At 43.0% G+C, this 27,528-nt stretch overlaps 1 protein-coding gene across 2 annotated transcripts in view; it reads right to left on the bottom strand.

The window, feature by feature from the left end:
- LOC147417794 (uncharacterized) overlaps positions 1–18,818 on the bottom strand; it is a 64,994-nt gene extending 46,176 nt beyond the window's left edge. Inside the window, exons 1-3 of one of the 2 annotated variants that reach the window (XM_086506929.1) lie at positions 18,703–18,818; positions 17,866–17,990; positions 17,708–17,787 (exon numbers count right to left, since the gene is read on the bottom strand). In XM_086506929.1, coding sequence (XP_086363055.1) covers positions 17,753–17,787; positions 17,866–17,990; positions 18,703–18,818 — 276 coding nt within the window. In that variant the 3' untranslated portion in view covers positions 17,708–17,752. Of the gene's footprint in view, positions 1–17,707; positions 17,788–17,865; positions 18,081–18,702 lie in introns of those variants that run through there. The other variant, XR_015187285.1, reaches the window with a different exon arrangement.
- Between the last annotated feature and the right edge of the window lie 8,710 nt (positions 18,819–27,528).

Raw genomic sequence — 27,528 nt, 5'->3', positions numbered from 1 at the left:
GCTGCTAATTCCTCCTGGGTCATCCACTGAGCATCTAGATTCGAATAGTTCTTAAACTTAACCAAATACTTCCGTGTTATCTTTCCGGATTTGAGAGACCGCTCCTGATGACTTACTATCTGCTCCGGTTGGAGTATTTCTTCTGTTGCCTCAACCTCAGGAGGTTCCTCGGCACTAGGCTAGCTTGGAGGCGGTCCCACATACGGCCGGAGTAAACTGACATGGAAAGCATTATGGATCTTCCAATTAGGCGGTAGCTCTAATCGGAAAGTGGCATCATTCACTCGCTCAGTGACCTTAAACGGCCCATAATAACGGGTAGAAAGTTTTACCACTTTCCCCTTATGAGACGCTTGTTTTTTAAGTCTTGCCTTCTCAAACTTGAGTAAGACTAACTGTCCGACTGTTCAGTCTAGATTCTTTCTGTGCTTGTCTGCACCTTTCTTATGCTTTTCCTGAGAGCGTAGAATAGCTCTCCTAACTTGCTCGTAGGCTGTGTCCAAATCCCGGACAAATTCATCTGTTGCAAAGATCTTGTCCTTAGTTAAAAGAATGGGTGGAAGCAAAGGCTTACCATAGAGAATCTCAAAAGGTGCTTTCCCTGTCGATGAGTGTATGGTATTGTTATACGCATACTCGCCAAGAGGCAAATATTTCTCCCAATCAGATTGCCGATCTGACACATAAGCTTTTAACATATCCAATACTGTGGAATTGGCTATCTCACTTTGCCCGTCCATTTGAGGATGGTAGGCAGATGAAAAACTCAGCTTCGTACCAAGATTATCCATCAAGGCACGCCAAAAATTTCTTGTCATGCGAGGATCTCGATCACTCACATGTTAGGCATTCCATGATGCTTAAAGATCTGTGCCAGAAAGACCCTAGCCATATGATCTGCTTTTATCGTTTTCTTGACTGGTATAAAGTGTGCTTGCTTGCTAAACCTGTCCACAATGGTCCAGATCGCGTCATTTCCAGTCTGAGTTCTAGGGAGGTCCATGATGAAGTCCATGGCAATACCATGTTAGGCATTCCATGATGCTTAAAGATCTGTGCCAGAAAGACCCTAGCCATATGATCTGCTTTTATCGTTTTCTTGAAAAATTTCTTGTCATGTTAGGCATTCCATGATGCTTAAAGATCTGTGCCAGAAAGACCCTAGCCATATGATCTGCTTTTATCGTTTTCTTGACTGGTATAAAGTGTGCTTGCTTGCTAAACCTGTCCACAATGGTCCAGATCGCGTCATTTCCAGTCTGAGTTCTAGGGAGGTCCATGATGAAGTCCATGGCAATACTTTCCCAAGGTTCATTAGGCACAGGCAAAGGTTGTAGCAACCCAGGCGTCTTATGCCAATCATACTTCACTTTTTGGCAAACCAAGCATTCTCTAACATACTTATCAATGTCAGCTTTAAGGCTAGGCCAAAAGAAATATCTTTCCATTGCTAAGGTTGTACGGAGAATCCCTCGATGACCCGCATAAGACGAAGCGTGTGCTTCGTCCATGATCTTCTTTCTTAATGGTTCCGCCACACATATGGCCTGATGGTGGTACAGATAACCGTCCCGAATGGAATAGGGAAACTCATTCTCTCCACGATGTAGCTTTCCCCAAATGGTGGAGAAATCTGGATCATTCGGATACAAATCCGGTAGTGCTTCTAATTCTTGGTGATACACCAAAGTGATAGCGTTCACCCTTGGCCGCCTAGACAATGCGTCTGCGACCACATTCTTACTCCCAGCCGTGTGAAGGATCTGAAAGTGAAACATAGACAAAAAGTTCGCCCATCTCATCTGCTTCTCAAATAGTTTCCTTTGCGTAAGAAAATACCGCAAACTCTGGTGATCAGTCTTGATCACAAAATCCGCTCCTAGAAGATAGTGCTTCCAGTTGGATAAGACGTGAATCACAGCCGTGAGTTCCTTTTCGTAGATTCATGCATGCAACTCTGCATCCTTAAGCCGTCTGCTTTCGTAGGCCACTGCATGGCCTTCTTGATTTAACATTGCTCCGATGCAATCGCCTGAAGCATCGCAGTGAACCTCAAATGGTTTCCTTAAGTCAAGCACTATCAAAATAGGTCCATGGCTTAGCAGGTATTTGAGTCGATCAAAAGCTCCTTGTCGTCTCGATCCCCATCTGAAAGGAATCTTCTTCTTTGTCAAATCATGAAGTGGTCCTGCTACATGAGCAAATCCTCGGACAAACCTTCGATAATACGAACATAATCCCAAGAAGCTACGTACATCATGTACCGTAGTTGGAATAGGCCAATCTTCTACCACTCGGATCTTGGCAAGATCCATACTCACTTGATTGTGAGAGACTATATGGCCGAGATAGTGTATCTCTGAGAGAAAGAACTCGCTCTTCTTTGCATTCACATGCAACTCATGCTTTCGCAATTCTTGAAACACTAAGTCCAAGTGCTTCCGATGTTCCTCTTCTGACTTAGAGAAGACGAGTATGTCGTCAAAGAATACTCCCGTAAAAGCTCGATACGGGCTGAAAATAGGGTCCATCGTGCGATTGAACGTCGCAGGAGCATTGGTCAAGCCGAAAGGCATTACCAAAAATTCATATAGTCCAAAGGTTGTGCGGAAAGCAGTCTTGTGGACATCCTCAAGGGCGATCCGTATCTGATGATACCCACTCTTTAAGTCTATGCGACTAAAGACACTTGCACCCTGCAACTTATCAAGTATATCATCAATTCGAGGGATCGAAAAGCGATTCTTGATCGTGATCTTGTTTAAAGACCTATAGTCTATGCACATTCGAAAGCTATCTTTCTTCTGCACCAGTAGAACTGGAGAGCAGTAGGGTGAAGCACTTGGCCATACTAACCCTTTCTCTAGAAGCTCGTTGACTTGCTTCAGAATTTCCTCTTGCTGAGCAAGACTCACCCGATAAGGGGGTTGATTGGGAGACGAGCTACCCGATATGAGATCTATGCGATGATCTTCCGGGCGTACCGAAGGGAGTTCATCGGGAAGTGTTTCTGTGAAACAATCTTTGTACTTTTCAATGAATTGAAGACGCTTAATTTCCACACTAGAGAGAGAGTCCCTACTAGTTTTATCCTTCTCACGTGCAAAAATCAAGTAAGCAGAAACACACTTCTTCATTTCTTTCTTAATGGAGATATGGCTTACAATTGGGAACTGCCAATCTCCGACATCAGCATGAATCTTTATTTTCTTACCTCCATGATCAAAAGTGAGGGTCTTTTCCACATAATCGGGAATAGGTGTCATGTGGAAGTGCCATGGCATACCCAAGATGATATCACATCCCTCGATGGGTGCCATCAACAATGATTCGCAGTCCTTGTACTCGCCAATCCGAAGATTGAGCTGTCCTTGCACAGGAGATGTATTGGTTGTCAACCCCTCGAATGCCGATCCGGATGTAACCGGTGTGCCAAGCTGAGCCGGTGTGAGGCACAAACGTTCCACAGTATCAAGGGAGATGAAGTTATCCGTGGATCCTGGATCATAGAGAATCAGTACTCACTGGTTGTTCAAAGACCCCCAGCCCTTCAAAAGTTGACGCTTTCCTTTCTCCGTTTCTATGTTTCCTTGAACATCTGGGATTGAGTTCGAGCTTGGCGATGCGGGTTCCTTCCTTGCTTTCTCTTGCCTCATAGAGGCTTGTTCTTGCCGTTGCTCCTTTAGCGGGCAATCCGGTTTCATATGTCCTTTCTCGCCACAATAGAAGCATCTTCCTTCCTCTATGAAGGTTTGAAGTTGAGTAGGAGAAAGATACTTAGTTCACTTGCCATTGCCCTCTGGCTTCTTAGAATGATCATAGTCCCTAGATGGAGGACGCTTTCTTCCTTGGCTCGCTTGGTCATCGTAGACCCCTCTTTGTCTTGCACGATAAGTGCTATGCTCCATTTTTCTGGGTGTCCCAGTTGAGTGCAAATCCTCAGCAATGATTGCTGACTCCATTATCCTCTGAAGAGTATCATGCGAATACACTTTCATACTCTTTCGAAGCTGCGGTTGGAGACCCGCTTCGAATTTTCGTTTCTTTTCCTCGTCGACAATCTTCATGAAGGGAGTGACCTTCAGAAGAATCGACCAATACTTGTCCACATAAGACGTTACTCTTTCATGTTCCTTCTGGGCAAGCCAGTCCCATTCCTTCCGTATGTCCTGCTCGAAGTCAGGTGGAAGAAATTGTTCATAAAATTCAGATTTGAAGCTCTCCCAAGTTCTGGCCTGAGAACCTTCCAGAATCTTGGCTAACCACCAATTACTTGCCGTTTCCTTGAGGTGCATCCTCACATGGCGTAATTTGGATCTTTCTGTGAAGTGCCCATTGGTAAAGGCGACTTCAAACCGCCTGATGAAGGACAGTGCTTTGGAGATGTCTCTCCGTCCGTTGTAGGTTTCGAACTTGATGTCCTTGTCGCCCGATTTGAAGACTCTCATGCGATGTTGAGACTTGCGACCATGCTTCTTGAATCGAGGCTTATCTTTAGGTTGATGTAGGGTAGTAGTAGTAGCGGCTTCCTTCTTCTGACGAGATGATCGAGAAGTAGAAGTGTAATCAGGAGAGTAAGATGGAGATGAGATAGAGATGTCCTTGCTCTCGTCTAGCAAAGAGAGCGCTTTTTCCTGGCCTTTCCTTGGAGTAGGCCGTTCATTACGATCCGAAGATCCTTTGTGCACCTCGGCACGTTCTTCTTCTCTTTCCTCCTGTGGTCTCACGCCAACAGTGTTGTCTTGATGCCTGGTTGCATCGGTTCCATTCGTTTTCTTCATTCCGCCCAAGAGCTTTTGGACATCTGGCAATAGTAAGATTTGTTGCAAATCCGCAAGTTGAGCTTGCACTTGTTGAAGCTCCTCTTCAACGCTTCTCCCTTGGCCCGACATGGTTCTTCCCGTTCTTCCCGGAACCGTCCTTTGCAGAGAAAGGGAGGAGTCCAAGCTTTGATACCACTGTCACAAAACGGGAGCGTACACGAGCACTTAGAAATCTGAAAAATATAATACTTTGCAAACATGAGAGAAGGGAGAAGATCGACACAATATTGGGAACCAGAAGATGGGCTGGTCCCTCCCCCCCCCCCCCCCCATTAAGAGTATTCTTTATTCATGGAGAATTCTTATACAAGCACGAGAACCCGAGGAAACCCCTCTGTTCTGTAATCTTAGACCCAAAGGTCGTGCTTTCCTGTAAAGGGCTTGGGCACAAGGCCGTTCCTTCCCATAAGGGACTTAGGCGCGAAGCCGTACTTTTCCGTAAGGGACTTAGGCGTAAAGCCGTACTTTCCCGTAAGGGACTTAGGCGTGAAGCCGTACTTTCCCGTAAGGGGCTTTCCCGTAAGACGGGAGATTCCTGCAAAACAAACCACACAAAGCAACAATTCTCAATGCGTATCAACACCTTATACCTGTCGCTCCTTGCTCGGAAAAGCGACCTCCGTACTCAATAGTCACACGAACACTTGCAGTTTTCGTCGCCAACATGTGCTCCAGAATCCCAACGCTAGCACCTTCTGCTGCTTCCGACGTGCCCTCAAACTGGAACGCTTGCTGCTACTTTATAGGGCCTGGCACCAGACGGGAATAGAGCCGAAAAAGCAAAGCCCTTGCACCCTAGAGAGAGGAGAGAGATCGCTGGTGCTAACGCTTTTTAGAGAGAGGAGAGAGAGATCGTTGGTTTAGTCCATGCGTAGGTTTTTTACGTAAGCTTTTTTGAGAGCCTTGCTTTATTTTATTAATATAAGGACTGGTCACTTAAAAGTGACCGGCCACTTAATAAAATAAAGTGTAAACCTGTTCAAACTTTAAAAACTCACTCAATTAGTGAAAATAATGTTACACGAACACATTCCAGGCGTCCCCGGGTGCAGGACAAGGCACAGATGCAATGCAGACACAGACTCCTCACGAGAAAGCATCCGCCCTCCCGCGAATGTTCCTGCTTTTCGTAAAAAGCTTCATTGAACCCATCTTTATTCTTGTGCTTGCGTTCTTACGCGTATTTTCTTACTCAGTTCGGATTTCCTCCTTAGCCTACGGGATGCCCCCTTACTGATGCACCCGTCACCCATCATGTGACGCATCAGGGGAACTCGTAACCCGGCCCTTTCCACCGAACTTACGAAAACTCCTTCGCGATGTTTACCGTTGTCAGGAGTTTTTTGGAGCAAGGGATTGCGCATATGTATATACACATGCATGGTGCATCGAATAAAGGATTGCCCATTTTCCAGAGCCAGGTGGTTACGTGGGGCCCACATGTGTACAAGTAGGACAGCATGTACATAGTGCAGCGATTTTCACTATTATCAATACTAGTGTGTTTTTTCTACAATAAGGAGGAGTTGGTAGCGCGTAAAACTTCTCGAGGAAGCTATCCGCGGGCCGACGACATGAGGTAAGCAGGTGCGTCAGATGGCATCTAGTGGCGTCAGGAGGGCGAACGAGGTCAATATTTGCACGCGGATGAGGACGGACACAACGTGGGTGTTTGCTTGTGAGAATTATGCAGAAAGGTCATCATGAGGACCTTTTTTTGGGGCCACTTGGGGAAAGTTGAGTGCTAGGTGTGCGGATGATGCAAAAAAGGTGACAACCATGCACTGCGAGGTCAATTTTTGGCCTGTTCGGGGTCCGTTTGAGGTCATCTAAAAGGCCAAGGGTGCCCAAGTAATAAAGCTAAGTGTGGGAACTGAAAAACCAGAGAGAAGACCAGAAAAAACGTGGAGAAGAGAGGAGGAACAGCCACAGGTGTGTTTTTTGGGTTTTTGGAGCCTGTTTTGGCCGTAAACTGCTCATCCGAGGTCGGATTTGAGCACTTTGACATTGTAGACTGGGGTTTTGGGCCGTTCCGGACGCGATGGCACTGTCCATTTTGCCAAATTCCTCACTCTTTTTCTGTTGTTTTTCTGTGTAATCTTCTTCGGTGAGTGAAGCTTCTTCTCCAATTTGTGATTGTATCTGGTATCTTTTACCCATATTGTGTGAGCTATTTGCCCCATTGGTGTTGGCCCAAGCTCATTTGTATCTAAACATCAGAAATTCTCCTCTTTTGAGCTGAGTTTTTTGGGTGTGTGTGTGTGTGTCTCTGTGTGGAGTGGGCAAGTGGATAGTTTCTCTCCTCTCACTCCAGAGGTGTGTTCCCTGTCTAGGCCAGGTGTGTTGTGTAAGCCGAGTGGTGCCCCATAGTGTGTGTGTGTATCTTCCCAAGAGTGTGTGTCGGGTCGTTATAGAGGCGCTGTGTGTGTTTTCATCCCGCTCACATTCTTTTGGCGCCCCCACTGAGGATCTTCTTCGAGTACCTTCTGCTTCGAGCTTCAAGCTTCGAGATTCGGGATTGCAGGTTGCAGACTATAGGTTACAAGTTACAGGTTACAGGTACAGGTACAGGTATAGGTGATTAACACAGGTACAGGTAGCTGGAGTACAGTGATATACTAGCAGTGATGTCACTTGCAGTTGTTGTGGGTATGCATCACTTGGCGCCTATTTGAGCGCATTGTCTGCTGGATTGTACGTTACTTGTGGAAACTGCCATTGTACGCATTTGTGGAGCCATACTTGGTTGTATTTGGCAGTTCCAGCCATTTCTGAGACTTGGTCTGGAAGATAGTCATTTCTGAGACTTGACTATTGGCGATTTGCATTAGCCTTCGTGTGAGGGTCGATAGCGTGAGGTTTTTATTGAGCTAGGGGATTCTCAAATGTGGAGATCCTTTCGGTGATACAGGTAGCTGGAGCACCCTTTTCGTGACCTCGCCATAGGCTATGTACTAGCGAGTCCTATTTGATGCTCGGGTTCTATTGTTGGCAGTTTATGCATACAGATACAGTCTATATTTTGGGGTTCTCATTGCTCTACTTCTGGGGAAACTCTGTCAAAATTTTTCCAAGTTATGATGGCTGGTTTTTTGGTATTTTGAGCCATTTATGCTGTTATGCTGCTGAAATTTTGGCAAAATTAGAGGATAAGACAGGTGTGCCTTCTTGGGAGCTTCATGGTTGGCTTTAATGGATGATCAAAATGGACCTCAGTTCACTCCTTTTCATTTAACTCAAAGAATCCAGATTAATGTTCATGTGTCCAGAAAGATCTTTTTCCAGCATCGCATAGTCTTTATGTTTGGGCCAAGAAGATTGAGAGAGATCCTGGAATGTCCTTTGCCTGTTGTCATTCCGATGATTAACTATGAAAACTCATTTGATGTGCATGTGTTTGTCCTTATCTAAAGTTGAGCTCCATTGAAGTTTCTGGGGATTTGGTAGTCAAAAGTTTTGGGTTCTTGCACGTGTGTTCAAAGGGGTTCCCAAAGCATTGTAACTTGGGTAGCCATGGCTTTCTCTTATCCGGAATTTCATGGAAGAAGTGGTGAAGATGCGGAAGACTTTCTGGAGCAAGTCGAGGTGGCATGTATAAGCAACAAAATGTGTGATGAGGACAAGATTTTGAGGCTATTTGGATTGCTTTTGAAAGATGAGGCCCGTGTTTGGTTCATGGATTTGGAAGCTAAAGAAGCAGTGGCTTCTTCTTATGGTTTGAGTCTTGACAAGTTTATAGAAGCTTTTTTAGAGCGTTTCCAGGTTTTTGAAGATGCAAATGCAGTATGGAATGAGCTCAATGCCTTTAAGCAAGGTTCTTGTCAAGGTGTTGATGCGTATGTACAAGGTTTTACAGATTTATGGACTCGTTCGTGTGTTGCTCTTAAGGATGAGATTCCCCCTTATTCATTGAAGAAAAGTTTTTTTGTTGATGGTTTGTCACCTTGGTTGCGGTTCGAGGTTGAGTTGAAGAGGCCCGAGTCTTTTGAAGATGCAGTATGCATTGCAAAGCACAAGGAGTGGAAGTTTAAGCGTCTTGAGGAACATGGTATTAGTACAGGTATGCATGTGCAAAATGGATTTGGCATAGAAGATGAAGTTAAGCCTAAGCAGGTGAAAAGTAGCCTATCCTATGATGTTTCTCGTTTCTTTCCAAGGTCTATTGTGAAGCGTAAGGAGGTCTTGCAGGTTGACAGGTTTCTGGAAGAGCCTAAAGAGGTGAGTAATGCTTTGGATACAGGATTGAAAAGTCTTGAAGAGGATGCATTGGCTACTTGTGTACCTTGTGATTCTGAGTGTGAGTGTGAGGTTGAGGTTATTGATGATGAGCACGTATCTTTGGATACTAGTTCCTTGGAAATTAGGGAAGAGGGCAAGGTTGAGAGCCATTTTGTGGATTTGTTGGATGTGGAGCATGTTTTGATGTATGTGCAGTGATTGAACCGATTTGTGAGCATGATTGTGGTTTAGAGCAGGGATCTGTATTCTTGGAGACTGATGAACCCATGCTAGAAGCTATGGATAGTGGTGCTAGCCATGATTATGATGTGGATAAAGTTATGTGTGATGATGAGTATGCTTATGATGATGAGAAGGGGTTTGGCATATATGAGTCCAATCTCAGCTATGTGGATGCCTATGCTAGGGATATGTGTGCTACGGGGATACTTTTGTGCTTTGGATATCAACAACTTTACCTTCACACAATGCTTTTAGCTACTTGGATGCATGATTTTCAGGTTGTTGCTATGGCTGGTGAAGCCAAGATGCCAGGTGATGAATCACTTGAGTTGTCTCTATCGGTTGGGTTGAATGTGGCATGCAATATTTATGCTTTTGGCACTCCAGACAGGGCGGATGTGTTAGTTGGATATCCCTATGGTGCATTTTGGTTGATTGTTGACAAATGTAGGTGTGGTGTTATGATGCTTCTTGTGAATCAGGCGATATGCCTTTGGCCTTTTGATCCAGGTGGAATGAGCATCTACTAGTGCTGCTGCTGAGCATGAATGTTCTAGCAGGCTAGGGGGTGGGCAAATTATGTCAGGAGTTTTTTGGAGCAAGGGATTGCGCATATGTATATACACATGCATGGTGCATCGAATAAAGGATTGCCCATTTTCCAGAGCCAGGTGGTTACGTGGGGCCCACATGTGTACAAGTAGGACAGCATGTACATAGTGCAGCGATTTTCACTATTATCAATACTAGTGTGTTTTTTCTACAATAAGGAGGAGTTGGTAGCGCGTAAAACTTCTCGAGGAAGCTATCCACGGGCCGACGACATGAGGTCAGCAGGTGCGTCAGATGGCATCTAGTGGCGTCAGGAGGGCGAACGAGGTCAATATTTGCACGCGGATGAGGACGGACACAACGTGGGTGTTTGCTTGTGAGAATTATGCAGAAAGGTCATCATGAGGACCTTTTTTTGGGGCCACTTCACGTGGTTGCGGGATGCATTATTGGGGAAAGTTGAGTGCTAGGTGTGCGGATGATGCAAAAAAGGTGACAACTATGCACTGCGAGGTCAGTTTTTGGCCTGTTCGGGGTCCGTTTGAGGTCATCTAAAAGGCCAAGGGTGCCCAAGTAATAAAGCTAAGTGTGGGAACTGAAAAACCAGAGAGAAGACCAGAAAAAACGTGGAGAAGAGAGGAGGAACAGCTGCAGGTGTGTTTTTTGGGTTTTTGGAGCCTGTTTTGGCCGTAAACTGCTCATTCGAGGTCGGATTTGAGCACTTTGACATTGTAGACTGGGGTTTTGGGCCGTTCCGGACGCGATGGCACTGTCCATTTTGCCAAATTCCTCACTCTTTTTCTGCTGTTTTTTTGTGTAATCTTCTCCGGTGAGTGAAGCTTCTTCTCCAATTTGTGATTGTATCTGGTATCTTTTATCCATATTGTGTGAGCTATTTGCCCCATTGGTGTTGGCCCAAGCTCATTTGTATCTAAACATCAGAAATTCTCCTCTTTTGAGCTGAGTTTTTTGGGTGTGTGTGTGTGTGTGTCTCTGTGTGGAGTGGGCAAGTGGATAGTTTCTCTCCTCTCACTCCAGAGATGTGTTCCCTGTCTCGGCCAGGTGTGTTGTGTAAGCCGAGTGGTGCCCCATAGTGTGTGTGTGTATCTTCCCAAGAGTGTGTGTCGGGTCGTTATAGAGACGCTGTGTGTGTTTTCATCCCGCTCACACCATCACCCATCAAATGACACATCAGAGTTGTCCGTTCTTGATGGCAATTCCTATAGCTACAATCTTTTAACAGTTCTTAGTGCACACAATAAAATATCCTAAAAAAGAGATTAATCATTAAAAATAAGAAAATAGTCCAATTAGCAACAATATGTTTTGGGTATTTGCCATGTTGTCGATGTGCAAGCGAAAGTGGTTGCATCTCCGAGAAATAGGGGAAACCCCATGCTTACCACCCTTGCCTCCATTTCGTGGACCTCCCCAGGTTGTGCATATCCCCGCAATAGGTGCATTTCAAGAGATGACATCCCCGATAGGAAGCTCCTCAAACACTTTCTGTGCTTTATGAAGCGCATCACGTTTGACATACATGACGACCAAGGCACCCACAAAGCGACAAACAATCTCCCTCCCTAACATTGTTGGACATATCCTCCAATCAATGCACTCCATGAGACAACATTGCATGTGGAGACACATCCTCAACTTGCATCCGCTGAAAATAGCCCAAGGTGTGGATGAGACACCCTCGATTTGCATCCATTGAAAACAACCCAAAGCTCGTTGTTCCCTCGATCTAAGGTTCAATCCCTCATCTTGAGCGTTTGGCAGCTAGTGGCGACTGGACTCCCATCTAATAAGGCATATGAAGGATTACTGCCAAGCTGGTGTCTCTCTCTCTCTCTCTCTCTCTCTCTCTCTCTCTCTCTCTCTCTCTCTCTCTCTCTCTCTCTCCCTCCCACAAGGCCTCGAGTCTCGACTATTCGACTTTCATTTGTATCTCTGTTCGCCTCGTAGCCACTCCCCACAATTTCTGTGTGATGGGTTGTTGGCCTCCCCTTGCACCACGTGGCCTTCCGGAATCCTTGCTTGCCTAAATAGATAGTATAGATAGATATAGATAAGGACTCAAGGTTTTTTAACTAAATTTCTCTCCATGTTGTAGGTTTTCTCACCTTCAAAATTAAAACTTAGAGCAAAATTTCTAGGCGGGATCATTCTTCCTACGGTTGCATGGAAGAAGGTGGTTCTCTCACTCAAATTTATGGAGGCATTACCTGAAATGCTAATACATGTTCTACAAGTAAGAGGACAAGGCAATCATAGATTGCCACCTGCTATTTAGGCAAAAACACACATGTAGACAATGCGCGATGGACATAGGAAATTGTTTGTGCAGTGTGATGTCAATTGAAAGGGTTTCTTACTGTCCTCCAATGTTATTATGGCTAGTAACTACATTGATACAAGAAGGGGATTCAAATCTGATGTTATGGAGATAGGCTCGATAACAACAATTTTTCTTCAAACAGAGAGAGAGAGAGAGAGAGAGAGAGATTTCTAATTAGGCACATCCTCTCCGAAGCAAGCTACGGGGATGATGTTGGCCTCTTTACAGTTGCTGCAAGCAATAGCAGAATCTACCGACAACTTCAAGCATTGTGGACGGCTACTGGGTGGTGATGATTCGGCAATGTGGAATGGGGGGCTTGATGAATGAAGAGACGAGCAGAAGAGTGTTGGTAGCCAGTCTCATCAATAGTTCTATCATCTTTGGGTTACTTGGTTGTTACAACATATCTAGTTATATTTCATATTGTGTAGAAGTATGGAGATTAAAGTTTGTTACTACAGCTTGATATGAAATCGTTTTTTCTTGGACCGAGTCTTAAACGAAGGTGTGTTGCTAAAATGTTGCTATCACAAAGAAAGAGGCTTGGTTACTTGTTTCTATTGGTCACATTAGTGCTACTTGTATTTGACAGTCCCCTGGCTCTGATGAAGAGGAGGAAAATGATAAGCCTAAGAGAGCTTGGCACTATCTTCTACCCAATCATTGGTTTTGCGATTTATTGGTTAGTGATTCTTTTCATATAAAGTCGCTTTTGTTGTGCTCTTTTCTTGCTATTGGTCTCTAGACTCTAGTTCTTTTGTTAAAAAAAAAGTTATTTGGATCGTTTATTCAATTTTCTCTTCAAGAATTTTGGCTTTTATCCTTTGAATTTTAATAACTCAACTTGATTGCAAGCTTGCCTTAAAGTGAACCAGAAATGCTTTTAGCAAAAGCTTCAAATTTTGACTTAAAAACGAGGAGACTTTTTAAGTTTGCCTTTATTTTATAGTTCTAATACTCTATTACACATTGTTTGCACAAGTTAGAATGAATAGAAACGTTTGAGTTTGGTACATGATATGTGTATGTGTGTCTGAGAGAGAGAGAGAGAGAGAGAGAGAGAGAGATTTTAATAAAGAGATACATTTAGAGAAAAAATTATAAGTCAATACCTTTTGTAATGTGTTTTGATTTAATAATTGAAGTTTTCCATGGTGGTTTATGATCATACCAATATTTGTTATTTAGAGAACAATCCATTTCATATGTGTGCCTCAAATCCCATGTGGGAAGCTACTAAGTAGGTGGCTAGTATCATTTGTTTTGAGACTGAGATTTGTATCAGTTTACAAGGGAAATTATGTCCGTCTTCTGACATATTACATTGAATCGATTGGTTGGTTATAATTTAGTATTCATTATATTTGTTTCTTTTTATGGTTTGTTCTCTTAACATCTATTACAAATGAAAACACACTACAATATACACTTCTATTCATTTTCACGCCAATCTACACTTCTATTCATTTATGGTTTGTTCTCTTAACATCTATTGCAAATGAAAACACGCTACAATCTACACTTCTATTCATTTTCACGTCAACATGTATTTTGTAAAAGCATGTGCTTCTAAAATTGTTATGTTCATAAAATAGTAGGTCATGACATTCCGTACGAAATCCGTATGAGGGGGGATGGGTCATTGTGAGAATGTCCGTATCTTGTCCGTATGTAGGGGGGTAGGTTAGCATATAAGATACCGTACATAGGAGGGTTTCTCTACTTTTGATGCACGTAGGTGACATCACCCCATTACTAATAGTGAATCCCCTGGGAAGCCGAGGTCGTGTATCCTTCTCCTTCTTTTCTTGAGAACTCTTTCTTTCTACTTTCATTATTGGAGGTCGGTCGGGTTCTCTGAGTCAAAATCTCATCAGTGGAGTAAGTCAAATTTCCTGAATGTATCAAGAAACCCTGTTTCGCATGACAAATTAATCCTTGAATAGAATTTGACTTTTGTTCAAGACTGTAGTCTCGGATCTCTCTAGGGAGTCTGCAGTAAAACCGCTCAATCTGTTTCTTAAAAGAGACCTTAAATGAAGAGGTTGGTAGAAAAGAGTCCCAAAATCTCTCGCAATAAGCGTGCAAAGAATCTCCCTTGGTTATCCGAAGATGGTTCCAAGCGGTTCGTATATCTCTTTCATACTCTCGAGTCAGCCAAGTAGAAATAAAGAGCCTTTTGAATTTCAACTACTTGATTCCTTCCTCAGAAGAAGAGTGTACCACCATATTCGATCATTGCCCATAAGAAAAGATGCAACCCTCCTAATCTTGAAGTGCTTGGAGTAATGCCCTCCAAACAAGGCTATGTCAAACTGTTGGATAAAGGCCAAAGCCCTCGGAGCATCTCGAAACCCAGAAAAGGATTCAAATTTAATCGATTGTCCACCTTCTTTGAATTCTTTTGTTTTCTTGCTTTTGTCTTGGAGGAAGTCATATTGGTTGGCTCTGTAAAAATGCTTCTTCTTTGCGTAAAACATATGGTCATCGGGGTCCAAACTATCAAAGGATGACTCCTCTATAGAGCTATCTAAAACCGGGTGGAATCTGGGTTTCTTTGCCTTTTTCTTACCCTTTTCGATGCTTCGCTTTTTGCCTTTTCTGTCCTCCTCGCTCAAGTGAGAAGAGCTAGAAGAACAATCAGAAGAAGAGGTAGAAGAAGAACCGGGTAGTCCTTCAAATCGTACACGCTGCTTTTTTCTTACAGATGGAAAAGAACCACGTCTACCTGTCGGCACGTTTTACGAGTCCGTACACTACTACCACGTGGCATTTCTGCCGCCAAGGTGTGTCTGGGGGCTTGCCACGTCACCAATTTGTGACAAGTGCACATTTGTATACTCATTTAATACAATCATGAAGAGCATTAAGCTGACTAGCTCCATTCTATGTAAAAGTGGGGGTGTAAGATCTCGTACGTGGACAGATGTGGTGTAAGAGCTACATATATGATATGCACCTGAAACAATTCAAGATAATGTGGCTAAGGATCAAACTCGACAACAATGGCCCACTTCTAGAGATACCTTGAGTCAAGCTCGACGATTGTGACTCACTCTAAGGCAACACAAGACTCTTTGGCAAGAAGACAGATATTTCAAAAAGAATATACTCCTTATACTTTTCCTCGTAAAGCAATGAACAAGCCCCACAACAACCTCTCTCCAAGGAGACAAACACAAATGGGGGGACTGGTGGGATTTGTTATAGACAGAAGCTCGTGTCAACCAAGTTTGGGCCAAGCACAACATTTTTTTCAACCACCCTTAACTAATAATACGACCGTGAAATTGTTTGCCCACATCAGCATCTCATGTAGTGCCACATGCCTTTGAGGTGCAAGTATAGGTGATTGCATTTGGAGAGATACCCTCGCTTTGTATCCGCTGAAAACAACCCAGAGCTTCCTCGCTCAACCCCTCGTGGTCATATCCCGCAATCAATTCACCCCAAGAGACGATATCCTGGACAGGAAGCTTGTGAAGACATTTTATGCTTTATGAAGTACACATTTAGAATACATGTCGATCAAGGCAGTGCCAAACGCAGTCGAGCTAACAAATAATATCATCGTGAATGCCTCTGTCAATATCAGTGCTTTGCGTAATGCCACATGCCTTGAGATAGAAGCGTAGGTGAGTGCATTTGGAGGAATGTCCTCTTTTTGCATTTGTTGAAACAATCGAGAGCTTATTGGCCCCACCCCAATTGGGCATATCTACAATCCAACAATTTCAAGAGTCGACGCCCCGGAGAAGAAGCTTCTGAAGGACTTGTTGCATCTTAACAAGTGCACCACACTTGACATACATGCTGACTAATGATCACAAATATCAACATGTATCTAAGTATAAATCCTTCTTGCTAGTGCAATCTTTAAGTGAGGCACTCACAAAACTAAGACTCGTTCGCTCTCTCTCCGTTTTTGCTGGTGTAGGGGATATTGCTGCTTTCTTGGCGCTACTCTAGGAACATAATTTAGTGGTGCTTAGAGATAAAACGAATAATATGTGCATCAATATAGTGGCAAATCATCTCATCGCATCTCTAGTCCGCCATGGAGTCAATTTTGCTTGCCAACAAAGGAGATGGAATTAGCATGTGTCATCAGGTGGCTCGTGGGTTGAGAAAGACTTCAATTTTCAACATATGGCGATCATGGGCTCATTGCAACTCCACCTCCACCCTCCCTCGCTCTCGCACCCCCCTCACTGCAAGTTGCAAATCTCTCAAGTTTTCTTAAGCACCAAGTTTAGTGGAGATCAACTCCTCTCTCTCTTCTCACTTCCTGCCTTACCTAATGATATTCCATAGTAGGTGTGATTTGCAAGTCCTTAGGGAGAAAACTCCTTGGCTAAATATCAATTCTTTTAAGTAGAGGTATCGTCAGCTTGCACTGAGCATGGCCATTGTTGTCACAAGTGTGATGACGTGTGGACTATGGGTCCTAGCGGCCTCTCCTAGGGCTATTAAAAAGGACGGACAAAACCCAAACAAGCCATCGCATAAAGAGCTGGCGTGGCAACCCTCTGGATATTACGTAGCATTTTACAAGATGCGACATGGCAAAAATATACAGAAGTTATGCAAGGCTCTGGCACTAGCTTTTGGCCACACCCGTGAAAAACCTGACTCTTAAACTTGAGAGTTTTTGGGGGAGCCCTGTTTTTGGGCCCTCTTGTAAACCTTTATAAGAATTGCCAAGACTCCTCTCCCAACAGATTAGCACAATCTACTTCTTAGCTTGTGTTTGGAAGATTTCTGTGACTGGCCTCTCCACCCTCGAGTTGAGATTCGGGTAGACATAAATGTACAATTTACTAAAGTCTTGAACATTTACATCCATGACAAACCCTAGAATGGTTCAAGCTTATGAGTGTACCACTTACCCATTTTATTGAGCAGTGTAGTGACTCAAACTGCTAAAGTTAAACTCAGAATTTGTTCAAAGCATGGTACGTCTAGCAATATCTCTACTGGGCAACCAGTCTTCCAGCACATGTAAATGTGCAGAACATCTTATTGAAGTTGAGTGGGGTTGGAGTCCCCAAAGATCAGACGGCCACCCGGACAGAGAAGACGACTCTTAACTATAGTTGGAGCAAAAAGAGTTATGGGCGAAGAGCAAGCAGGAACATCTGAGCCCACCCACCGAGAAGCAAAAACTCACTAAGGAGTTTTGGGATCAAATTAGTGCTCGTACCAAGAACTCGGCCACAACAACTGTTGAGAAAATTTTAGAGCCAGCAAGACCTTTTGACAAACAATACAATCCTTCGTCTGTAGAAAGAGGTTTATAAACAATGGCACCTTCGCCTGTGCTGGAAGGGAACACTCGTTGCAAAAAATAAACAATAGAGATAACCAGTCCGTTGAAGATTTCTAGGTTGCCTGAGCTATTCATAACAAGTTTGAAGGAAAATTTTAATTATTGATACCCTCATTTAGAAACAACATATATCAGAGATATCTAATCATCTAATGACGCGCATGGCAGCCAATTCTGAGTGAGGAAGGAGATCCTCACCTTCATGCTTGTTGTATGAGCTGTTGAGCTGTTGACTGCTGCGCGTCAGCTTAAGTAGTCGGATTTTTGACTGCGGCTGCCTGCATGGAGTACATTAACTAGGGTTTAGCATGACCTCTTGACAGAGAGAGAGGGAGAGAGTATGTGTTGAAGCATACATTTATGCATGTGTTGGTAAACTGACATGAAAGCAGCCATGAATAGCCATTCTCTGCAGGCAGAGAATGTGAGATGGTATGGCGTCCCCGAGCGGGCGTTATTCAGAAGAGCGAACAGGAGCTCGCTGCTCAAGAGCTTTCGCCATGGTCGACTAAAGAAATGCCTGCATGCACGCACGCACGCACGCCCGAGGCTCACCTATCGAGTTATTTCACAGGCGCATTTACTTTGCAATAATTTACGTGCATTTACGCACCTACTGCTCATCTGCACGCAGTGTGTATGCTACCTAAGGCCCGTGTCACACTCGGACACCCGGCAGCATGCAATTTGTGAGTGTGGACACACAAGAGGTGTCACACTAGGTCACCCAGCAAATTTGCACGCATCTCAGCAGGGAATTGGCGTTGGCCAAGTGGAAAGCTCCCCGGCTATCGCACTGACCTGTAGAGTCCGAAACCTGTCGCGAGCACTCCCGCCGTCACTTTTGCAAATGGCCTCCCAGTTTGCGAAGTTGGCCGGGGGGTTGAGGCCGCCCCTTTGACACTCACGCAAGGCCATGTTTCACTTTTCAGAAAGCAAATCGTTGCTTGCCACCTAAGCATGGCCAACGTTTGCCTGTCCTAGTGTGACACCAGCCTAAGTAGTTGTCACATGCATTCGGTTAGAGCTTGCAGGTCACATGCATCCGGTTAGGACTACATCATTAAGAACACATGAAGCTGTGTAAATTGCTCTCTAGTATCCACTCAAGCCATTAGGCTTCTATTGGTATACGTTCCTACTCGCTCTTCTTTGAAAAAATTATATTAGTTAAAAGATTCTTTCATCCTCACTTGTGGCCTCGCCCCCTTCTATCGCAGTCTTGCTTCTCACAGCGCTCACGCAGCCTTGCTGTTGTCCCTGTCGCCTTCCCTTTATTAGAGCAATCTCCTCGTGAATTTCGTGGCATCGTCCCCTCAAAAACAGCTCTCGAGGCCATTTTTGCGCACACTGGAAAAGCATGAGATTGAAGCCCAACCCATCTTGTGTGTGTGTGTGTGTGTGTGTGTGTGTGTGTGAGAGAGAGAGAGAGAGAGAGAAGCTGTTGTGGTGAGCCCTCGACTTCACGGGTTGAGCCGGAGAGAGAGAGAGAGAGAGAGAGAGCCTTGCCTCTCGTCCCTATTGCAATTCGAAACAAAGGCCGGAGAGGAAAAAGCACGCCTTGCCTCCTGTCTTGAACTCACAACACCATCGAGAGATCAGAGAGCGGCTACTATTGAGGGGGGGGGGGGGGGGGGGGGGGGGGGGGGGAGAGAGAGAGAGAGAGAGATGCATGCGCATCTGTAGTGCATACCCTCCTTATGCATGACGTCATGCAAATTGCAGTTCAGAGCTGCTCTTCAATTAGTTTGGTGATCTTAAATTTATTTTAAATGATTTTGTTATGCAATGAGGTCCCGGATCTCTCAAGATCCACCTCCTCATTTCCATTCCAAAATGTGTAAGACCTATTTGGTCTTAAGGATATTTATGGGCTTTATTGTCTATATTTTACTGTCAAAGATGAGGGATTTAAGTTGCCCTAATGGCACTACAAGAGGTTCTTTATAGTAGCGAACGGCAGCAATGCGACGCTCAAAAGTGAAAATTCACGACATCCCTAACAGCATCGCTATGCAACAAATATATAACAACACTCATAGCGACGCTCATAGCGATGTCGACCCTGTAAAAAATAATCCGCGAGTGCCAAAACTCAGATTTCATATCTGAGTTTCGGCGCTCTTGTAAAACAGGTATACATGTGTCCCTCTCCCTCTCTCTCTCTCTCTCTCTCTCTCTCTCTCTCACACACACACACACACACACACGCGCGCCCGAACACGAGGAGAAGGAGAGCCAGTTATGCTCCTTCCCTCTCATGTTCCCTTCCCCTCTTTCTCTCTCTCCCTCTCCCACACACACACACACATACACATTGTGTGTGTGTGTGTGTGTGTGTGTGTGTGTGTGTGTGTGTGTGTGAGAGAGAGAGAGAGAGAGAGAGAGAGAGAGAGAGAGAGAGAATGTACACACACATGCATAAACAAAGACACATACACACACACACACACACACACATTGAGAGAGGAAAAGAGAGAGAGAGAGAGAGAGAGAGAGAGAGAGATAGGGGGAGAAACAAAGCAAAGAGAGAGAGAGAGAGAGATAAAGAAATAGAGAAAGAGAGAGAGAATATGAAATGAAATGTTATATTAAATGTCTTCAAACTGTCAAAATGATTTATGAGACCAATCCGAAAAAATCCTTGTGGATCTAATGTAATGTCTACGTTGTCCAAGAAAATAGTGCATCGGTCGGTGAAGAGTTTCGTCAATGTTCGTGTTTGTAAATAGACGTACTATGACATATATAGAGAAAGCAAAAGAGAGCGTCGACATAGGTTTAGGATTTAGTTTTTATATTTAAGTTAGAGTTTACATTTAGATTTAATATTAGAGCCTTGGGATTAGGTTTAGGATTTAACTCTATATTTAAGGTTTAGAGCTTAACAATAGGCCCAACCATCTCTCTCTCTTTTGTAGAGCTTAAAGGTGTTTGAAGCTAACTATCTTTGGAATGTTCAAAGGGTACTCATCAACACTAGCTGCTAAAAGCATTCTCCTTTTGTTGAGCTTGAGTGATGGAAGAGGAAAGTAAATAACTCAGGACTTTCAAAAAGTATCAAGTCGGCATTTGTGTGTGTGTGTGTGTGTGAGAGAGAGAGAGAGAGAGAGCACTCGCGGTGTTGAGCAGGAATTAGAGCAGTTGAAGCAGACGACGTGGCAGGAGCAGTTTTCATTTGAAAAATCTACATTTTTGTTTTGTGTATGTGCATGCATGTTTGAGAGAGAGAGAGAGAGAGAGAGAGAGAGAGAGAGAGAGAGAGAGATTAGTTTAGCTTTAAGATTAGATAGTTTTTATATTAAAGTTTAGCTTCAGGATTATGGTTTAAATTTGAAGTTAGGTTTATGGTTTAAGTATGTAGTTGTTTAGAAGATCACATGTGCAAACAGTACGCAGGCTAGTCGTTTGCGCATGTGAGCTTGCAATAAGTCAAGAGCAATGGTTGTAAGTGAAGCCACCGTTTTGTGCGGTGACCAATGCAAGAGTGCTCTCGCTTCTGTAGAGTGCTTTGAAAAAGATCTTCTTTACGTAAAAAAGATGGGGTTCATAAATGACTTTCCACTCGCTTCTCTATCTTTCTCTCTCTCTCTTTCTCCCTTTCTTTCTCTCCATGGATACGACATTAGGTTGGAAAGCTTTCAATGGCACGAATGGAGGCAGACATGTAATGTGCACAGTAATCCGCGAACAAGGAGCTGTTGTGAAGAGATGTTGAGCAAGAAGCATAATAAAGAACCTCTTCTTCAAAGCACTCTAGAGAAGCGGGAGCACTCTCGCACTATGCATACCACAAAACGATGGCTTCACTTACAACCATAGTTGTTCATGCAATGAATTGGGGTTGAACTAGGGTGAACTAGGGGTGGGTGAATTGGGGGTGAACTAAAGGTGAACTAGGGGCGATAAACTAGAGTGTGATCATGTGCCATGTCAACACGGACAGAGACACGTGCTAGCGTGGTGGTAGGGCACTCGTGTGGCAACCGAGAGGTCCTGGGTTCGACCCACACCCCGTGAAGCGAATGAACTAGGGGTGAACTAGGGGTAAACTCGGGGCGCCACTTTTGCCCCTAGTTCACCCCCCTACTTCACCCTAGTTCACCAAGTGGACGGATGGTTGAGATTTCATTGTGATTCTCGCTTCTCTTTCCCACCATAGATCCCCCCTGGCTGGAGTCGTGCCATATAGTGACGAGGCATCCCACCTAGGGAAGGGCGGCATGCTTTACAGCCTAGCTTTAGTCATTACACATCTCATGTAAGGAAAGGCAGGGAGCCTATTGGTTCAACGCTTGTCTTCTTGCAGGGAGTTAGCCTTTAGCCTCTGCCCACTCACAAGCAAGGGAGCTTCATTGACCATAGAGTTGTCCACTGCATGTTACACGAAGTCTATGAGCTTTTTCCAGTTGTCAATCATGGTGGCACACGCACCTAATGCTCATCTTTGGGCATGTATTGTGTAAGCTACTTAAGCCACTGTCACATGCATCCGGGTAGTGCTTGCAGGCCACACAAGGCAAAGGATAGGGCTTCCATGTGCTTACTTGTCCTGATCTTCTCAAATCCCAAACCATAGAGCGAAAGGAAAAGGTATTCCACAAAGAAAAAGTTGATGTACCTGATACTTTGGTGTTAGAGGGTGCAATAGCTCAAAAGAAAATTTAAAAACAGTCCACAATGGTATGCATCTAACCTCTCAACATGCCGATAAGGAACATAGGCACATGCACCTCAAGAGGCTCAAAAGAATCAGGGGGAAACTCTATAAGAACTACGTCGTTAAGGAACACATGAAGCAGTGTAAATTTCTCTCTAGTGTCCACTCAAGCCATTAGGCTTCTATTTGGTCTAAAGGATATTTATGGGCTCTGTTGTCTATACTTGACTCTCAAAGATGAGGGACTTGAGTTTCCCTAATGGTTAGACATAGCTTTGCACTGAGGCAAACGAGGCAGAAGTAGATTTCTACATTCACAAAGTGCACTAAAAAAAGTAATTGGGATGACCTTTATGTCCTTCTTGTCGATAAGGTCCTTATATACTATTATTTCATCCCACCTAATTAAATGCCTACCCTTTTGAATGTGCCCTTTGGATGATGGGTTTGATGTATACTACCTAGCTAGCTATGTGTTTGAGCACATCAACCACACTATGCCATAGGAGGACATTTTATAATTCATTTCTGTCAACACAATTAAGATATATAAAGTTTGCAGGTCTCTTTGTGCCAACTTGTTGAGATATTAAGCTCAATACATGATTTGCGTAGATGACTTCTCGCCCTCGTTTATCTCTCGCACAAAGTAGTGGACACAAGGATCATCCCTAGTGGTACTATAATTGGTCTAGTTCATTGGCATGGTCTACCTATCGAGAGTGATGGCCCTTATCTTGCTAGCTCACTCCGTCGTGGTTTTAAGTTCTGATTTGTTGTACATAGTTTCTTAGTTGTGATGTATGTTCCTACATGCATATTTTGGAGCCCTCTCATCATTTTGAGTCAAGTCATTTTGAATTGAAGTCAAATCATTTTCAATCAAATCTTGTACCTTCTCATGCTCTTACTTCTACTCAACCTTGTAAAAACTACTAGGCCATTTGTACCCTCTTTCTTTTAGTGGTATCAAAGCAAAGGGAGAGATAATTGGCGGTCTTTTGCATGCATACAAATTTGTAATAGCATTTATCTTAACACCCTCCTTAAATGATATCCAATGAAAGGTTTATTGGATCACTATTTAGAGTGACTCTACTACCCACCAAGCAATTACAGGTGCCCCATTAGGAGTGATTTATGGGAAATACATGGTTGTTGTTAGTTTGATGGAATGATTGTTAGCGGGTCGCCACAACGAACATCTGTAGAATAGCTATCTGGCACTAACATAATATGTCAATACTCAGGGAAGTGACTTGGATGGGGCACGGAGAGTCTTTGAGGTTGTCAATCCTCAAGAAGCCTCAAGAAGTGAACCTAACAAACAAACACAACAACTTAACAAGAAAATCATGAATCGATGATCCTAAAATCTGTATATATTTGTTCTCACCACTCTAGGTCATCACACCATTTTGGCACTCGAACGGATTCAAAATGCAACAAAACTTTAGGAAGAGGTCTACGAGGTCTAGGGGCACTATCCTACCAAGTTTGGTTGCAATCGGGCAAGGTACCAAAATCATGATCCATAATGATCAAGGTCTTGAAAACTGCAACAAAACTATACAAAAAGGCCCGCACTATGGTCTAGAAACAATCTCATATGGTCAAAACATCAAAAAATAGTGATATAAGCACTCAAATTTGCAAATTAAGCTCATAGACAGGTAGTCTGGAACCACAACAAAACTAACAATGCTTACACTTGAATGCAAGAGCAAGAAAAGATAACACAATGCAAGTTTTAGAATTGTAATTAGATTACCATATCACAAGATATGTTGATTATAAGTTGGAGCTTCAAGGTCGCTTGAACGTACGTACAACTGAGCTCTAAAGATAAGCCTCCCGCTCACATTAAGGTTATTGAGTTCTATACCTAGGGCTTTCTAAATTTCTAGTGGCCGCCTCACATGGACCTCTGCACATATCAGGATAGAATTACAACTTGAGGAATTGACCTACTACTCTGGGATCAGGATTTACACATAGTGTAGCTACACCATCTCAAAAAAATAATAGAGTACAACTTGAATAAAAAATGTGGTGTTCGACTAGGTGTCCTTCCATGTATTGTATCCAGCTAACATTCCCCCCTTCCTATTTCATGTCATCCCTTGACACGACTAGGTGTAATCATTTTGTTAGGGTTGTCTTCAGCTTTGTCTTTAAGGTTGGTCGGTAGCTTTGAAAGTACTTTGTCATTGCTGACGCCTTTCCTTCCTTGAGTGATTCATATCTGCTGGGTTGTTGTGATATGTGAGTTTGGCTTCTATGGTCGAGGCAACTTTGCATCTTGTGGTATATTCTCCTCTTTGTTTCCACTTTTAGCCTTGAAGATGGATTTTGGTGTTGCTTGTATTTGTGGGAACTGAGCGTCTTTCGGTCGTTGACTTGATGATGGACTTTTTTGCTTTGGTTCCACTGCAATGCAAGTCCTCTGCAATGTTGCACCGAGTTTGAAGCACATTGTGAGCTCCGTTTGAATTATTGTGGATAACTCTCTGGCCTAATTTTTCATCACTTGTTGTTGTATGCCATGCTTTGACTTGTCATTGTTTGATGGAGATTTATTGTTTCCCTTGAAGGTAAGAGATTCTCTTGACAGACATGGTTGAGAGTCGGAGTTGTTGCTCCAATTGGTTAACAATTGATGAGGGTATAATTATCCTGTGATGTAGAAGTAATATACAAGAGGATGGTGATGAGTATCTATCAATTAGGGTCTAAAACTTTGATGACCAAAGAAAAAAAACACGGAGGAAAAAAAGTACCTTTCGTATATGCTTGTATTGGAGTTGAGCAGTTGGACTGAACTACTTATTCATGCAAGGTGAGTGCTCAAGAAAACAAAGAAAGAGTGTCTAATGCAAGTGCCAATTATAGGACAGTCTATATGCATATGAGAAATTTGTCAAACAAAAACATGCAATGCAAGAGATGGAATTGATGGGTGCTTCAAGCAATAAATATAACACATGTGACATCAATGGATGTCGCAATAGCTTCCACGTTCCAAGAAGAGTTTTCAATTTAAAAGCTTCTCCATTCATATCTCACGTTGCTCATTGCGTAAGTGTCTTTTGGACTTCCTCGTGCACTTCACCAAACTTAAATTATATAGACTTCGACTCTTATGCTCACCTATACCACCATGAGGGATACAACGTAAGTATGCTCAAATCTTTGAGCTTGAGAAGTAACTAAAATAGCTAATATTTTTAGACTACATAGAATATTCATTGAAGCTTTGGAACTAATGCCTCACTCATTTAGTGGTTTAGTTGTCCAACTTTGACTCTTACGCTATGTATTTTAAATGGAAACTTGTGCGTCCTTGTTCAAGGCCAAAAAACCCAATTCCATAGGTTCTTGATGCATTTTTCATTGTGTTGGTCTTTGAATGCCACCATTTTGTCTAGAAGTTTGGCGTACATTGACTCCTCTTGATTTGTTTGTCGTATGTCGACATTGTATTGTGAAATAGGTCCTATGATTGTAGAAGAGACTGATGGGTCCCTTCCTTTATCTTCCATGAGAAGCAGTTGTAGCTGTTTGTGGGCATTCTGTGATTGAGTTTTCAATGACAATTTTGGAACCCACCTTGTTGTTGGTCTCTGTGTGATCGTCTTTCGCATTTGGCCTTCTACTCTGACGTGATGGACGCTAGGATTTGATATCCATAAATGATTATTATCGTTGTAAAATTCCTACTTCTGTAGTTGAAGACAAGGTATCCATCTAGAGGTTATAGCCTGGTTGATTGTGACTGGCTTCTATTGGTTCTTGATTGTGATTTCTTGCCTTTTGATGGAATATTATGTTGCACGATTGATCTTTGTTGTTCCAGATTGAGCTACTACTTTTGGTAACCATATTTGAGTGTTACCTTCATAGAATCCTTGTGCTTCGAGTAATTTGAATGGAATCATCCGTTGCTTCACACGTTGTTGTTGTTGGGTAGCTTGGTAGACATTGGTCTTTGGTACCCACACTTGTCACATTGCTTGTTTCTTTGAAGGTCCTTTCTTTTTTCTTTTCTAGTGGATCTTCCTCTTGCTTGAGGTGTTTGTGTTCCTTTGATGGCTTGGATTGCTCTTTGTAGGATTCTTTGGTTGAGGTGAGTAGGTCCATGCTATTACTTTAAGCTTTTTGGCCCAAACATTAGTGTTTCCTTGAAACTAGCCTTGAGCAATGATTGACTCATTTGATGCTACCCACCTTGTCAGCTTCTTTTGTTGAGATTGAACTTGTGCTTCATGTATCCAAATTGGATCTTTGACTTTGATGTTCTCTTTGGGAAATAACACTTGGTTGTTTCTCTTCGAAAATTTATGGAGGCATTGTTGTGATGAAAACTTTGGTTAATAAACTTTTTGCTTTGGTTTCCATTGCATTGTAGATGGTGTGGTTGTTGATGTAGAGGCTTCGTGGCAAGTCTGATGGAGGTTTGTTGAAGGTAAAGTTGTCTTGCTAGTGTCTTGCGAGGTTGATCCGCTTCAGTGTTTACTTTAGCTTTGCCTTTTTTTGCGATGGTTGGTTGTTTCTTGTTTGCATAAACTTGAGTTACTTCTGGGACCTTTGTTGTTGTTGTTGTTGTTAAACTTTTTGTGGTTGTCGAAAGAAGATATTCATCTAGGTGGCTTTTGCCACTCCAAAGCTAGGAATTGCCGTTTTAGAAATTGTGAACACTATCTCCTCTAGCTCAGTGATTGGAGGCTTTCCTATCATTATCCACGTTACATAAGACATTAGATTCTCTGTCGCATAAGGACCTACCATAGTTGAACATGTGATTCTAAGTCTTGCTTCTCTGCATATTATCTTTCTACACCCATTCTACAAAGACAAGTATATTAGATGTATACACACAAGCTCTTCACATACATACACACACACACGGGCACACACACACACACACATATATATGCGTATATACAAGTATACATATATACACACAATCAAACATATATATATATATATATATATATATATATATATATATATATATATATATATATATATATATATATATATATATATATATATATATATATATATATATATACACACACACACATATGCATATACACATATATTATTAGACCTAAGTAGGGGCTAGTAGTGCCAATAGTCTAATGGCATATCTTTAGATATCATCACAATCTCAATAGTGGTTCAGAACTAGGGGTACATTCTGGTAATCCATACATGAGTGGATCAAGGTTACAATGCCATAATAAAAAAGGGATACCCAAGAGAAAGCTTTCAACCATCAGGTGCTATGCTCCCTTACTTAGTGCCTACATACATGTGTATGTACACACATATATATATGTATATATTGTTGGAA

This window comes from Adiantum capillus-veneris, chromosome 30 (genome assembly GCF_014529385.1).
Source record: "Adiantum capillus-veneris isolate H3 chromosome 30, ASM1452938v2, whole genome shotgun sequence".
In the NCBI taxonomy this organism is placed as follows: Eukaryota; Viridiplantae; Streptophyta; class Polypodiopsida; order Polypodiales; family Pteridaceae; genus Adiantum; species Adiantum capillus-veneris.
Note: the sequence above shows the minus strand (reverse complement) of the source record. Positions and strands in the feature narration are given on the sequence as shown.